Source organism: Vicugna pacos, chromosome X, assembly GCF_048564905.1.
Source record: "Vicugna pacos chromosome X, VicPac4, whole genome shotgun sequence".
Classification (NCBI taxonomy): domain Eukaryota; kingdom Metazoa; phylum Chordata; class Mammalia; order Artiodactyla; family Camelidae; genus Vicugna; species Vicugna pacos.
The window spans coordinates 52,784,358-52,800,038 of record NC_133023.1 but is presented as its reverse complement, the minus strand read 5'-3'; the positions used below and the strand labels follow the sequence as shown (position 1 = coordinate 52,800,038).

The following is a 15,681-nucleotide window of genomic DNA, read 5'->3' as shown; positions in this document are numbered from 1 at the left end:
ATGGGTGGCCCACAGATCTTGTGCCCCAAGAAGTCACTGTTGCAAGGCAGGAACTGTGCTCAGCAAGAAGCCCTGGAATGGTGATGGGGAGGTGAGTGGGGGCGGGTGCAGAGAAGCAGATGTATGCTGTATGCTGATCAAAGCAGTGTTCCTGCTTCAGAATAGGTCTTTTCTCATCTGCTGTCATGGCAATGCAAATAAGCACCTCACCCTGCTGGCTCTTCTTTTTTTGCCACCACCACCCAAGAACTCAGGGTCCCAAGGTGGAAAATTCCTTGGGAGGTCACCAGATTTCCTTCTCCGCCTCCTGGTAAGACTGTTTACAAACCAGCTCCAGTGACTTGGGGAGGCCCCCGGAAGCAAGGGCTCAAGTTGTCTCTTCCAAAATCTTCCCAAGATGCCTTGCAGAGGCCCTCAGCATGCCACTTTTTATTTTTTATTTTTTCGGGGAGGGAGGAGATAATTAGGTTTATTTATTTATTTAATGGAGGTACTGGGGATTGAACCCATGAATTCGTGCATGCTAAGCACATGCTCTACCACTGAGCTATACCCTCCCCCTGCATGCCACTTCTTCATTGGTGCCTTTCTGTTTTGTTGACCCCCAGCCCTCATTGACATCTCACAGCCATGCTCTTTCAAGTCATGAGCTCATCCTGATGAAAAACTGAAGCTGGTGGGAATGGCTGAGATTGGACTGGAGCCAGGAAGATGACCTAGATGACCTCAGCAAAGCCCAGTTGATGCCAGGAGTTCAGGCTCTGGCAGCAAATTCACTCCTGGCCAGCATCCTTCTTTCTCCTTCTCCCCAAAGCAGCCACCCCCCTCTAGACAACTGTGTCCTCTTCAACAGAAGGGAGTCACTCCAGAATGCCACCCACTTGTCCACACCCAAGTAGGACACTAGAGGCAGAAGGCAGATAAGCAGTCAGTTATATATATCCCTTCACTCCTAAGTCACCCTCTTGGAAGTCTTCCACTGAAAGCCAGTGTTGGGAATATCACAGACACTGAATGCCAAATAACAAGTCTCTTTCTTTCAACCTCCCCTTACCTGTTCCCTTTACCAATGAATCTCCGGCCCCTAATATACCTCCCAGTGGAAAGAAGGCATCTGAGAACAAGGGGAGAATGTGGGTGGTTGCCACCTGCTGATAGCTCTACAGGGAGAGCCCTCCCTGGGCTCCCAGACCAGAGAAAACCTTCCATGTGAGAAAGAGAGTTCTGCATCCCCACTCACTTCCAAAAGACCAGGCTGAGGAGCCCAGGAAATGCCCACTGGAGGGAGACAGAGGACATCTCCAGCCTCGGCATCTAGGCCAACAGCTCCACCTTCCAGGGATCTAATCAGCTAGTCTCTGAGGACCACTCAGAAGCTCAGTGCCATCGCACACCACTTGTGAGCCCCATCTCAGGCACTTACCAGCATTCTTCCTCCCCTGCAGCAATGGGAAACACTGAAAAAAAAAAGAAGAAATCAAGGCATTGCAGAGCCCCAAGCAATGTCAGAACTCAAGGAATTTTTGAAATCAGCAAGTTCAATCTACTTATTTTACAGAAAGACACACAGAGGCCTACAGAAGAGGGAAATGAAGTACAAAGAGGGAGCAAAGGGAAGCTCAGAAGCCCAGAGTCCTGGCTGCTCATTCCATAATACCATCTCCCAGTCCACTGGTTCACGTCACTCTTGTGGAATAGAGAACACCCCAAGTCAGGAAATCAGAGGCAGTCTGTGCAGGTCACAGTACTATTTCAAGGCCTGACAAGCATTTGCTTGGAACAAACCATCTTGGGTATAGCATTAGCCAGGTAAGAAGCAAGGAATGCGATGTTGGTGGAAAAATCAGTATTTGAAGTTGGAAAGCTCAATTTTAGGGCTCCTGTCCCCTACTTATTGATTATGTAACATTGGACATGACCCATAACCCCTTGAGCCTCAGTTTCTGCATCTCGAAGACTAGGATTGTAATAATCCCAACCTCAAAGGCTTTGTGAGAAATTAATAGACGAAAGAGCATCTTTAAAATGATGAAGCACATTATAAATTAATTAATTTAAGAAATATTTCTAGAACACCCATGCCTTACACTATGCTAGACACTAAGGATATAGCAGTGGTTTAGACAGATAAGGACCCTGTCCTCCGGGAGCAGGGATAAACAATAAATAGGTAAACTAATAAATCAATAAGGACATTTCAGACATCACTAAGAACCAAGAAAGAGAAACTTTAAAAAACAAGATGAGGTAGAGTGATAGGGTAGGAAACATGGGTGGGGGGAGACGGCTTTAGAAAAGGTGATCAGAGAGCATCTCTTAGAGGAGCTGAACTTTGAGCAGAGGCTTGAATGACAAGAAGGATCCAGCAATGTGTCGATGTAGGTGCAGAACATTTCAGGCAAAGGTTGAGAGAGTCAAGGGCCGAATTATGCAGCACTTTGAAGGCCAGGGTGAGGATTTTGGCTGTGATTCAAATAATCAGGAGAATGGCAAAAAGAAGAGGAGAATGGCAAGATCTGACTTCTGCCATAAAGAGATCACTCTGGCTGCTGTGTGGAGAGTGGATCATAGAGCTCGAGTGGGAGAAGGGAGATTTCTTAGAAGGCTTTTACAGTAGTACAGGTAAGCAATGTTGGTGGCTTGGGCTAAATTTATAGTGGTAGAGATGTTAATTCAATAGTTAAAGAAAGAAAGAAGGATTCCCCTTAGAAGTAGAGGGGTTTTCTTGCCTGTTCTCCTACCTTCATGCAGCCAGTCTCTAAACCAACCAAAAGTTTATCAGGAGAGGAATTGCCCTAGAATTTGTCATCTCTCTTACCCCTACACAGTGATGGTCACACCAGGTACAGATACTTGACTATGATGATTTGTAGCCCTAGATCACCCTGAAATGACCAAAGGTCAGATCCATCCTTGTAGACTACAAGATGACCTGGTGAATCTTCAATCCACAATTGGCCACAAGAGAGAGGAAGGGTAAGAGGTGCTCCCATCTAGTGTTCATTGCAAAATCCTCAAGGGAAGTTAGTGTGAAGGCGATGGAGAGTTCTAGAATGAGATAGGTGTGACAAGAGGGGAAAGACTAATAGAGAGGGAAAGATACAAAATTCTCCTACAAAGCTGCAAAGTGGACCCATGATTGAGCAAGTCAATAAAGGTCTCAGTGGTGGACAAAAGGTCAGTAAAAAGAAAGGCTGAGAGAGTAGGAGAGAAGGCAGAAGCAGGTCCCCAAGAGGTCCTAATGTGACAGTTCTGAAAATTGGGAGATGAGCTGATGGGTAGGACAGACTGTTGCTATGCAATCCTGTTTTATTCACATTAAATTTCCTCCCCTCCCACCCTACCCCCTCACCTACTATAAGTATAAGATATTGTTCAGGAGCTAATTAGGCTTTAAATATACACAGGAATTTATGGATTGCAAATAAGTAACCTTGTCCAACCATCACAAACATGGTGGGTTTTATTATATATATATATATATATATATATATATATATATATATATATATATATATATATTTATTTTCTCATGTGTCACATGAGGAAAATGAAGCCCAGAGAACTGAAATGACTTACCCAAGGCCACACAGCTAGTAAATGTCAGAACCAAGTTTACACTTTGGGCTTATGGGGCTTCCAGGTCTATTGCATCCTATTCTTTTCTCTGTGGGGTCCAGGATAACCTGGCCTCAACCAGGACTATGAGGCCCACTCTGCTTTGGACTCTGATCCTGTGCTATTTTGAAATACATGCAGCTTTTCTTTTAAATGGAGGTACTGGGGATTGAACCCAGGATCTTGTGCATGCTAAGCACACACTCTACCATGGAGCTATACCCTCAACCCACTCTGATACTATTTTGATAGCTGAAAGGCTTACAGGGGAAAATGAGGTATGAACTTTTATGTCAGAGAGTTTTGTGACAGAGTGAAGGGTGTTTTGTTTGTTTGTTTGTTTGTTTGTTTCCTGGTTGTAGAACATATTCCTTTCATGTGAGGAATCTGAACATGGGAGCCAGGAGGCCAGCAGTTGCAGAAATAGACATTCAGGAAGAAGATCAGGATTGGCAGCGACAGTATTCCCATCCAGTGGTCACTCATTCATTCATTCATCATTCATTCATTTACTCACTATGAGCCTCTAAGGGCCAAGCCCCGTGCCAGGTCCTTAGGGATTCATATAAATCAGACATGTTCCCTGCCCTTAAGGACTTCACAGCCAAGTGGAGTCCAGGGGTAGGCCATATGCACAAATCATCACAATTCCACTTAAGTGCTAGAAAAGAGCATGGGAGGCAGAAGGAAGAGCATAGAAGTCAGGGAGGTGTGGAAGCATGTGTATAGTCTGGCTGGAGAGCAGAGTGCCCAGTGGAGAGCAAGAAATGTGTGTGGAGCAGCAGGTCAGGGCCAGATCCTGGAGAACTTTGTAGATCAGTGTGATAGAACTTGAACCTCCTCCAGAGCCCAGTTGGGAGCCACTGAAGGGGCCTAATCAAGGGAGTAACAAAGTCAAGCTTATGTTTCAGAATGGTACTCTGTTGAATGAAGACTAGATGGGAAATAGGGGTGGGAGAGGTTAGGGCAAAACTAGAGACAGGGAAGCTGGAGCAGATTGGGGCAGTGGCCTTTGAGATAGAAAGGAGTGGACCAATATATGAACTGTCTACATAGTAGAACCACAGTTAATCATAGGATGTAGAAGGATTAGAGAGGAGTCCAGGAGGAGTCCAAGGTTTTTGGCCTGGGCAACTGGGTGCATGAGGGTGCAAGTAACTGAGGTCTGAAACAGAGGAAAAGGCCTAGTTGGTAGTAGGTAGCAGGGGAATCTTCCTTTTGCAATGAATCTTATCTTGGACCTCTGGAACTTGAGGCGTCTGTGGAGCATCTGCCCACAACAGTGCAGTAGGCACTGTGGGGGGCCTGCAGATGCAAACTTGCACCCAAGAGGATATGCCCTCGAGGCGCTTGCAATCTAGTAGGAGATGGAGTGGCTAGACAGAGACAGATCAAGAAGCTGTGGCATATTTATACAATGGAATACTACTCAGCCATAAAAAAGAATAAAATAATGCCATTTGCAGCAACATGACATCCTGGAGAATGTCATTCTAAGTGAAGTAAGCCAGAAAGAGAAAGAAAAATACCATATGAGATCACTTATATGTGGAATCTAAAAAACAAACAGACAAAAAAGATGAACTTATTTACAAAACAGAAACAGACTCATGGAAAACAAACTTATGATTACCAGGGGGGAAAGGGAGTGGGTAGGAATAAATTGAGAGTTCAAGATTTGCAGATACTAACTACTATATATAAAATAGATAAACAACAAGTTTCTTCTATACAGCACAGGGAACTATATTCAATATCTTGTAGTAACCTATAATGAAAAAGAATATGAAAAGGAATATATATATGTATATGCATGACTAAGACTTTATGCTGTGCACCAGAAATGGATTCATTGTAACTGACTATACAATTAAGAATAAACAAATAAACATTTTAAAATTAAAAAATAATTTTAAAAAATTTTGGAGAGAAAAAAGGGAATCCTGTTGAAAGAGGGAAGAAGATAGAGTTAAAGTCCAAAGAGGGATGGGAACTGAGAGCTGGTTGCCAGGTGAGAAGTCAGGAGCTCTGAGAGGAGTGGTCTGAAGACCAGCTGCAAAGGCTACTGACAGGCTCTGTCCAGACCGGAGGGGTCCTCAGCATAAGTGGCCGCTTTGGAGCTCACCTTCCCAGCATCCTCTCTGCTGGGCCTGCAGGCTCTATGACCAGCCCTTGCCCTGCTATCTGAGGGCAGGCCTAAGGGGACTTTTCGTCCTTTCCTTGCCTGACTTCTCTGCTCCCCCTCAGGCCACGGCCAGCCCAGCTCCACAGGCTCCAGCCTGGGTCAGTCATGAGAGCACGTTCTTGACATTCCAGCCTCCCCCAGCCCTCTCAGCTGGGCCACACAGAGCCCTATTCACTGCCTGACCCTCCCTCCCTCTTGAGTGGGCTCTCACCGCCCCCAGGCCCAGCCTGTGTGTTGCCAACACAGACTGTGGCTACTGTGGAAGGCAGTCTCCCCTGATCCCTCAGTGGCTAATTCCTATCCCTTGGGGTCTCTCTGTCTGGAGGGGATGCAGAGGGTTTGACTCCTTGTACGTGTATGATAGTACCTGTGTGTTCTATGCACTCAGCCCACTTCCTCTAGGCTAGGTTTAGAATAAGGGTGGTGTTGGTCCGGATCTTAAAAGGGGCGGGTCCCTAAAAGAGCTCACAGTCCGGTATGGAGCTAGCTGGCTGCATGGAGGGCAGTGTAGAAGCTGGGGCTGGATCGAGCCTACCACCAGGTCCTCAACTGGAGCCTTGGTGTCATGGTGTCACTTTTAAACCCCACCCCAGTTCTCTTGTTCAGGGTGTGATATCTGCTGAGAGTGAGGCACTTGCAGCCCCAAAGAATGCCAATCTCTTCCCTAGAAGGGGCAGAGGAGATGGTTTAAAGTGGGACTGACCGACAGCAGGCAGTCTGAGCCTGACCATGTGCCTTTGACCAGTTTTTGCTGGGCCACAGACTTGTCTATAATGATAGGTGGGTCCCTGACAATTCTTATCCTTTCATCACAAGGAAGAGAGTGAGTGACAAGCCCAGCTGGGAAAGGATGATAGAAGAAAGGACTTCCAGAAGGCCTTTGTAGAACTCAGAGTCTGGGACAGCATCTTGAGGAATTCCCAGAGGGGATTTTGCCCCTTCTTGGAGGATGCAAGCTGTCCCAGACTAGCTTAGAGTGTGCGAGCCTCTCAGAAGTCCTGACTCTTCTCTCCTCCCCCATCCTTGCCTCCAGAACTATGGTGGTCTAATATCCCAGTCACTTACTCACCCTCAAAAGGGTACCCAACCTGTAGCTTCAGGGATGCTTATCTGTGTATCATACTGTAACTCACCCGATGTCAGAAGTTTCTGCTGCCTTGGGCTCTTTTGGCCTTATTTCCTACCTATTTTCCTCCTTCCCTGCTCCCCAGTCCTCATTTGGCTTGCAGGATAACTCTCGGCCTGACTCCTTGCCTTTGGGCCCCCCCTCCCACCAGCCTTCTCCAACCTCTGGCCCTACTGCCCTCCCAGCCTCCACAGCGGGTGGAGAGCTGGGCCAGAGAGGAGAGAGTGAACAGCTGCAACCCCCAGGGGTCCTCTGGATAATCTCAGGAATGTTATATCCCAAAGACTTGACTTTCCCACCAGCCAACAGGGACCCTCCTTCCTGCCCAGAGCTTGGGAGTCCTTCCGGGAGAGAAGCCTTAGACAGGGTGAGTGCAGGAAGGGACTGGAGGGAAGAGACAGTGGTTCCTGGGCGGAATAGAACTCCTCTTCCAGACTCTGAACTAGTTTGGCCGGTGGGTGGAGGGGTGGGGGGGATGGGAGGCATGGGAGGAATGGCCTAAACAACTCACTTCCTGAGCCTCAGGATAGTAACATCAGTGCTTTCTACTGTCTTTTTATCTCCACAGGATGCCCCTATTTCTGGGCTCTCCTCAGGCAGGTAAAATTTCTCCCTATTTTATGGATGAGGAAATTGAGGGCCCAATCCACAGGCTTGGGGTCACCTAGAGCCATCCACAATCTATCTTCAAATTTACCTCTGCTTTTCTGAGTACCTCCTATGTGTCAGGCCCTTTCCTATAAGTCATCATGGCAATTAATTATGAAGTGGGGACCATTCTCCCTGTGTCACAGATGAGGAAACTGAGACTCAGAGGGAGGAAGAGGAAGCAGAACCTTCTAGCAGCTACTGCTCTGTCTCATGAGGTCACATTCTTCTCTCAAGTTCCCAGGGGGACCCAGGCCAGGGGAGCTGGAAAGACCAGGGAAAGTCAACCCACATCCATTTCCAGGGCCCCAAGTCCCACTCCCTAAATGCAAGACTTCTTTTCCTCTGCCCGTTGGCAGCCCCAGCCTTGTTGCTGCTGGTCTAACTGGACTCCAAAGTCTTTGGCAGCCACAGCGGCTCAGGGGTGGGCCAGAGGGGTAGGGTCCAGGAGTTTGGCTCCCCAACCCCACTGTGAAACCTCTGCCCCCACATCCTAGCATGGGCTGCCTGAGCCGCTACTCCCTGTTATTGTTTCTGGTGACTTGGAAATGCAGGCCAGACCCTGGTTCCCAGAGCTTCCCAGACCTCCAGCTGTTCTCCAGCCCTGGGGGCTGCGGGGAGGGCCAGCTCATTTCTCTGAGCCTGGGTTCAGCTCCCCTCTCCAGGGACCTTGAGTGGAAATCACTGACATTTGGGGAGCAGAGTTTTTTTTTTCCTCACTTGGCCTGGAAGTTCAGAGACATGGAAGGACTTTCTCAGATAAACCAATTTAAAACCTTCCTCATTGGATAGGCAGAGAAACTGAGGCACAGATTATATAATCATAGTGGATGGACTTTGGACCTTGATTACCTGGGTTTAAAATCCCAGGTTTATCACTGAATAGCTGTGTGGCCGTGGGTAAGTTTTGAAAATGTTCTGTTGTTGAAGAAAAATGAGGATGCTGAGAATAATAACACTTGCCTTGCAGAGTGATTGTGATGGTGAAATGAGTCAATATATGTGAAGGGCTTGGATCAGTGTCTACCACATAGTATGTGCTTTACACGTGTTCGCTAATATTAGTTCTAACTTTCTGTAGTGCTTTGGAGGGAAAAATTGAGCCGATGTTCCCAATCTGCAGGCTTTCCCACTTACTTCTGCCTCCACCAGCCATATCATCAGGCATGTTCTCCACCCCCAGCAGCCCCCACTCATCCTCCTTTTGGCACCAAAGAAGCTGAAGGCAAAGTAAGAATTTGTACCCAAGACACAAGTCAGTGTCAAAGCCTTGCTTCTTATTCCCCATCTCACATCCCCAGTGCTCATTCCCATCTCTCCCATTTCCCCAGAACAAAGAGTGTCCAATCTTAGATGGCTCTTGAGCAAACCTCACCAGTTGTGCTGAGATGAGGCAACAGGGGGAGAAGGGCCAGAATTAGGAGTCCAGGTCAGGCAAATTCTGGAGGTTCCCCATCCCCTCCCTAGGCTGGGCCCACTTTCAAGATTGTTCTGGCTATGCTGTTGCAGGAAGTACCCTGGACTCCATTCTTTTGCCTTGAGGACTAAGCGGGATTGCCAGGCACTGGTGCTACATAGACTAAAATTGTTAACTGACTGAACGGTTTCATACCGTGAAATTTTTCTGGAATGGAATCAGTCAGACCCATGAACAAGGCATCTGGGGGTTGGAGTATAAGAAAGTCTCATTTTATATCCACTAGTCAGGAAACTCCAGGAAGTTATGGACCTCCAGTCATTTTGCTATCCATTAGCTCTCTCCTCAGGCCCTGGCACATAGTAGACCCTGAATAAATAGTGCTTGGTTAATGGGTGAAGGAATGAATTTCTCAAGGCTATTCACAGCCTAGGGAAACACCCCCCCCATTTCATTCAAGATAGCAGTAAATAAATATTTCAATAGATCTTGTCATCATGATTTCATGTGATCCTCACCACAGCCCTATGAGGTAGGGATTATCATTTTCCCCAGTGTATAAATAGTAAAAATGCTTAATGCTCACTAACTATGCCCTTTTTTAAGCACTTTATACATATTCACTCACTGAAGTCCCGTTACAGCTTTATGAGGTGGGTACAATCATTAGTTTCATTTCGCAGAGCAGGAAACCAAAGTTCCGAAGGGTAAAGTAATTTTCCCAAGGTCACACAGCTAACAAGCTGTGACTCAGTGAAGGGCTTGACTCCCTGTCTTCTTATTCTAGAGGTCCTGGTCTTTCCACTGCATCAAGAGCACCAAAGTCCCACTCCCACACACAAATTTGCAAGTCTCTTATTTTGGCCCCACCTCCCATTACCATTCACACCTAATCCTTACATCCAGGGCGAATCCCCAGCTCTGTGCCTCCCATCTCACCTGTTTCCAACCTTACTCTTCTCCGAAGAAAGCTCCCTTCTCTTTTCTGACAAAGATCATCCTTTCAGATTCTGATCCAACTGCACACCTGCCGTGTGCCAGGCTTGTATGTACGTCACCTCATTGGCAACTGCATGAAGTCTTATCTGCTGAAGAGAGGTGGCTTGACAAAGACAATTCAGCCTAGACGTGGCAGAGGTGTGCATGACATCCAGGTAAGTCTGATTCCATGTCCAGTGTTCTTTCCGCCACCCAAGCTGCCTTCTATTGGGAACCAGAAGCTCCTCTTGGAAAGCTTCCCAGATCACCCAGAAATCAACTCACATCTATGTTTAAGTCCATCTGTGCCAATAACCTTCAACATTCTTTCACTTCAGCCCATGGACCTGTGCCTCACAGGTACGGGGCATCTGTCAGTGTCTAGGTGATTCACAATTAGCCACACCTGGACAACACACAGTGTGGATTTTTCACCCATGTTGGGAGCCAGTATCCACCACTCAGCTCAGACACATTATTTGACTGGGCTGTGGAACTTCAGAGAGGGGCCCTGAGAGGTGAAGCCTCCTTCTATGGGGAATAGGACCTTGTCTTACCCTTGGTAGGTAGTTTGCCCCATCACTTGGGTGTCATGTCATTCTTCTTTTCTTTGGCCCCAGTAATTGAGAAGTGGCTGTGTGTCCAAGTCTCAGATGTACACGTGTACACTACCACCTACACACACACATATACACATACACACACTCAGGTTAATTTAGGGTCTTGCAGCAGTGTCCTGAAATGAAACAGGCTCTCTGAGGAGGTGGTGAGCTCCACATCACTGGAGGTGTGCAACAGTGTCTGGCCATCCTCCTGGTGAGATGTGAGAGAGAGGACTCCTACATGGAATGTGAGAATGGCACCCAGAAGTATTGGAGAGTTTCTATACAAATCAACAAATACACATGGCCTGTGGCCAACTGGCCTTGCTTGGGAAGATGAGGGCCAACGTCTGGAAAAGTAGAGATATCCTGGAGGCTGGGAGTGGAACTGCTGGATCACCTGATCATTATCACACTTTCAACCCCATGTCCTGCCAGGCTGATTCTGGGTAGAGACTGGGAAGCTGTAGCTGGCCTGAAGGCAGAGAGAGCCTGGGGTGAGACCAAGCACATGTGAGGGCACGTGTTCACATGAGTGTCTGTGTCCACATGAACGTGGGCCTGTGGAGGGGGCCTGAAAGCAGGTACCCTATGAACAGGTGCCCAGGCAGCCAGGCATAAGAACAGCCATGTGAAAGTCCCACACACACTGCTGGAGCGCAAACAGAAGAGGGGGCTTTAGAAGGTGTCCTTGGGTGAACTCGGGAGAGCTCTCATGCACCATTGCGCTCATACATGTGACTAAGGATGTGGGAAAGAGTGCTGTACCCTGTTGGACCCTTACTGGGTGGCTAACCTCAATGAAACTTCCCAGTTTACAAGGGATTTTTCTGTTTGTGATTTGCTTTGCCTCCCATAGAAGCAGGTAGGTGAGAACGACTTACCCACCTATCACCACGTGCGTTTATGTGTGTGCGTGTGCGGCATGTGTACAGACGTTGCACCTGAGACTGCTGTCACATTCTACCAGAGACAAGTTGTCTTTGGATCTTGCCACAGAACAAGTAGGGAGATTACAATCTACTGCACAGACTGTGGGTAGATCCAGCGGTATCCTGACCTTCTGGGTGACCTAGGGCACATCTCTTTCCCTCTTCAAGCCTCCGTTTCCTCCTTGGTAGTTTGGAGGGAGGAAGAGGGAGGGAGGAACAGATGACCTTTCTGGACCTCTCCATCTCTGATAATTGTGTGACCACCTACCTCTGTTATAAGGGGAAATAATTGAGGGACAGCAAGGAGTAATGACTCTCTCAAAGTCATCTAGAGATGAGATGGAGCTCCATCTGGATTCTCCATCTCCTGGGCTAGTGCCCTCCAGGACCTGATATGCCCACCTGATCCAAAGTGAGTCACATGAGACGGGATCCGTGTCCTGGGCACTCGTTACATGCATCACACCATGCTAGGTGCTAGAGTAGGGCAAAAGGACATGTTAAAAAACAGTCTCGTGTGTACAAGTATGGGTGTGAGGCTGGGAGGACTCGTATGTATGCATAGTGCTGTGCTGAGAAGCCATGGATAACTTCTTTATCCCCATTGGTCTCCAGGGAAGATGCATCACATCAGACATGTACAGAACTATTTACACTGGATTCATCTCACCTCCAAATGCCTTGCCCCTTGGCTGTCCCTAACCCCAGTGTAGCTCAAAGCAGTTGTTGGCCCTGGCCTGACCTCTTGCAACATTCCTGGCATCACTGACTTCCGAGGTGTCACCCTTCAGCCCCTCCCCAAAGTCAGCTCTTGCATGTGCCACAGCCCCCTTTCCACACAGTCATACCATTTCTCACCAGGGGACCTGGCTCAGAGAGAGAGGGTGGCTCAGAGCAGCCCATATCTTTGACTCAGTTTGCAAGCCCAGAAGGCCTGACTATCTGACTGGGACCTCAGAGCAGCAGCATTGGGAAAGGAGCCATGAAACTCAAGTGTGTCAAATGTGTGTTGGTCTGGCAGGCTGACTTTGACCCCTGAGATCTAACCGTGTGTTGATTAATGTCTGACACAGCTCTGTGCGTGCACATGTGCCTTTATACTGGATGCATACTTCTGACAGTCTCCATTATTTGGTGTGTGTCCCTGCAAGCTTGTGCATGGGAGAGGATGTATTTGTGTGTATGTGTGCTTACCTTTGTATGTGCCTGTGGGCATATATGTGTGAATCCATATGCTTGTGAATATGCACCGTCTGTGTGCATGTGCGCTTACGTGTGTTTGCTTGTATGTGTGTATGTGTGGGTGTACACGCTTGAATGGCGTGTCTGTGCATATGGGTGTGTAGCTAAGAGTGTGCACAAATGCATGTGTACGTTTCATATCTGTGGACATGCACCTGAGTGAATGTGTGCATGTGTACTAGTGTCTGGGACCTGGTATAGAGGTCCTTGATTTTCTCTTGGGGTTCTCCTACCGCAACAATTTCTAAGAGGCTGACAGAGGTTAGGAGTGTTTGGTAGGAGTCTGACAGATTGGAGGTAATGAGCACAAAGGGATTTAAATCCATGCCAAGCACCCAGAATGGTTAATCAGGGAGTGGACAGTGGTGCCAGTCTGGCGTCAGACCTCACTGGCACTTTCACTTCCCCCTTGCCCTGTTCTTATCATTAGCTCTATCTCTCTTCATCTCCTCCCCCACTATCCTCACTGCCATGTCAGCCACCTTCCTGGCCTCCACATCACCACTCGGTCTCCTCCATGTCATTTCCGCCCAAGACCTCTGGAGTACTTTCCTTAAAACTGTCCACTTAAAACTGTCCCTACTTCACAGAAATCCTCCCCTATCCCCTAAAACAACAGTCCCCAGACTTTGGAATTTCATGGATGGAGGAAGACAATTTTTAAATAAATAAGTAGGGGAACAGTCAGTGTATTGCAAATTATTTTTTTTCAATTTTGCTGAGGACAGACATTTAAAAAAATCTCACACTCCTATTTCATAAAGGAAGGATCATTGGAACCCCATCCCCATAAACAAGATATAATCATTTCCAAATAAAGAATGGTCCTTTAAGTTGAATTAGGTTAGCTTTCTGAAAACTGCATGACATTAGCCTCATTCTTTTCTCATTTCACCCCAGCTGAGTGACAGTCTCATTTGGGACCCTTACTAGGGATGATCAACTTCAAACCCTTTTTGTTTTTTTTTTTGGCAAGGGGATAATTAGGTTTATTTATTTATTTTAATAGAGGTAATGGGGATTGAACCCAGGACCTCATGCATGCTAGGCACGCACTTTACCACTGAACTATACCCTTCCCTCTATGGGAGGCAGCCCCTAGTTCCCCCTCTTTGATTCCTCTCCCCTCGGACCCTGCACTTGAGACAAATAACAAAACCAGCCCTTCCCCCAACCCACCACCACTTAACTGCCTCCAGACTTGCTCACGAAGTTCCCTCTGCCAGGCATGCCTGGAATGCCCTTCCCCCACTGTGGGACTGACAAACTCTTCCTTCAAGCTTCAGTCTCAGCCCAAATGTGGCATCCTGTGAAACCTCTCCAAGTCCCTCCAACGGTCCTAGCCTGACTTTCATCTTATCTTCTATATCGTCAGGCTGGTTGTTGAAAAGTCTCTCTCCCGAGTTCAGCTGTGGGAAATCACATAGTGTCAAGAAGAGTACGGACTCAGGAGTTCAGATCCCAGCTCTGCCCAGTCATATCTGGGTGACCTTGCGAATATTTCTTAATCATTCACAGTGACCTTCCCCATCTATAAAAGAGGGAAAAAAATGGCTTGTGGTGAAGTTTCCCACCACAGTTAATGAACTGACAGTGTCTAGACCAGATACTAAATAGATATCAGTTCCCTGCTTCTTGAGAGCAGAAATCACACCTTCCACATCCTCATGGGTCCCGCTGTGCTTGTGTATACCCCGTGCCCAGGATATAGTAGACACTCAACAAACATTTATTGGATGACTATCTAGCATCATGTATGGCATAGAGTAGGTGCTTGATAAAGATGTGTCACTTTTGTTGCCTCCTCTTTGAGGACAGAAGCCATGTCCCTTTTTGTTTTTGTGCAACTTTATGGTGCCTAGCACAGCATAGGTACTTAATATATGTTGATGGAAATTGGTAACAATAATAGCAATAATAGTTTTCATTATTTGTAAGGATGCAACATGCCAGGCATTGCACTAGGAACTTTACACACATTACATCTTACATCTGCCTATATTTAATATGTAAACAATAATACTAACCTCACCAGCTTATGAGGTTGGTGTCCCTCCTGTCTTTATTTTAAAGCTGAGGCAGGTGAGGCTCAGAGAGATTAAGAATCTCACCTTTGTTGTAAGACCAGGGAAGCAATAGAGGCAGGTTTTAAAAGAAAAGCCAGCTAGCCAACTTATTTTCGTGGGAAAGCAGCGACAGATCACAGAGCTGGTTAAGTGACAGAGGCAAGACTTGAACCCAAGCCTTTCTAGCTACAAGACCATCTCAGAAGCCCATTTGCCTTCCAGCCAGCATGCAGTGGTCCCCAGCTGCCTCCTTCCACCCAGAGCAGTGAGATGGGCTGGGTCTGGGCAGCCTCTTACCTTCACTTTCCTGAAGCAAGCCCAAAACACGTCCAGCAGAGGCATGGTGGTGTGCAGAGAACTGGCAGGGCCCCCAAGCCTCCCCTTCTCTGGGGACCAAGCTACAGGGGACCAGGGGCTCGGGGATAGCCAGTCCTGGTCCCGTGCTCCATCAGCCAGCTCCGAGGGAAGAGGCGGAGAGCAGCAGCGGGCCTGAGCTCTGCTTGCCTGCACTCCAGGCGCACCTCCCGGGGAGGGCCCGAGGGAGGGAAGAAGGGAGGGAGGGAGGAAGAGAGGCTAGCTGAGGAGGAGGGACCGGGAGGCGGGTCACCGATTCAAACTCAGCACCGTTAACCAGTTGGCTGGGACTGGACAGCAGTGCCAACTGAAATTCCCCGAACATTACCCAAGCTTGGAGCATCCAGCCCACTGGCCAGCTCCCCTGCACACCGGCCCGCCACCTGCACACTGGTCTGCTTGCTGCCTTCTGCTGAGTGACACCCCAGCCCTCCCTGGGGGCCTCTGGATAGAACCCAGACCACACAGGCCCATTGGAGAGAGTGCCGAGGAAAAGGGCCCAGGGAGGAGAGC

General features: G+C 47.8%; 1 protein-coding gene across 2 annotated transcripts in view; it reads right to left on the bottom strand.

Annotated features, from left to right (window-relative positions):
- STARD8 (StAR related lipid transfer domain containing 8) overlaps positions 1-15,179 on the bottom strand; it is a 73,599-nt gene extending 58,420 nt beyond the window's left edge. Inside the window, exons 1-2 of one of the 2 annotated variants that reach the window (XM_031675241.2) lie at positions 15,112-15,179; positions 1,424-1,457 (exon numbers count right to left, since the gene is read on the bottom strand). In XM_031675241.2, coding sequence (XP_031531101.1) covers positions 1,424-1,457; positions 15,112-15,156 — 79 coding nt within the window. In that variant the 5' untranslated portion in view covers positions 15,157-15,179. The remainder of the gene's footprint in view (positions 1-1,423; positions 1,458-15,111) is intronic. The other variant, XM_031675242.2, reaches the window with a different exon arrangement.
- Positions 15,180-15,681: the final 502 nt, after the last annotated feature.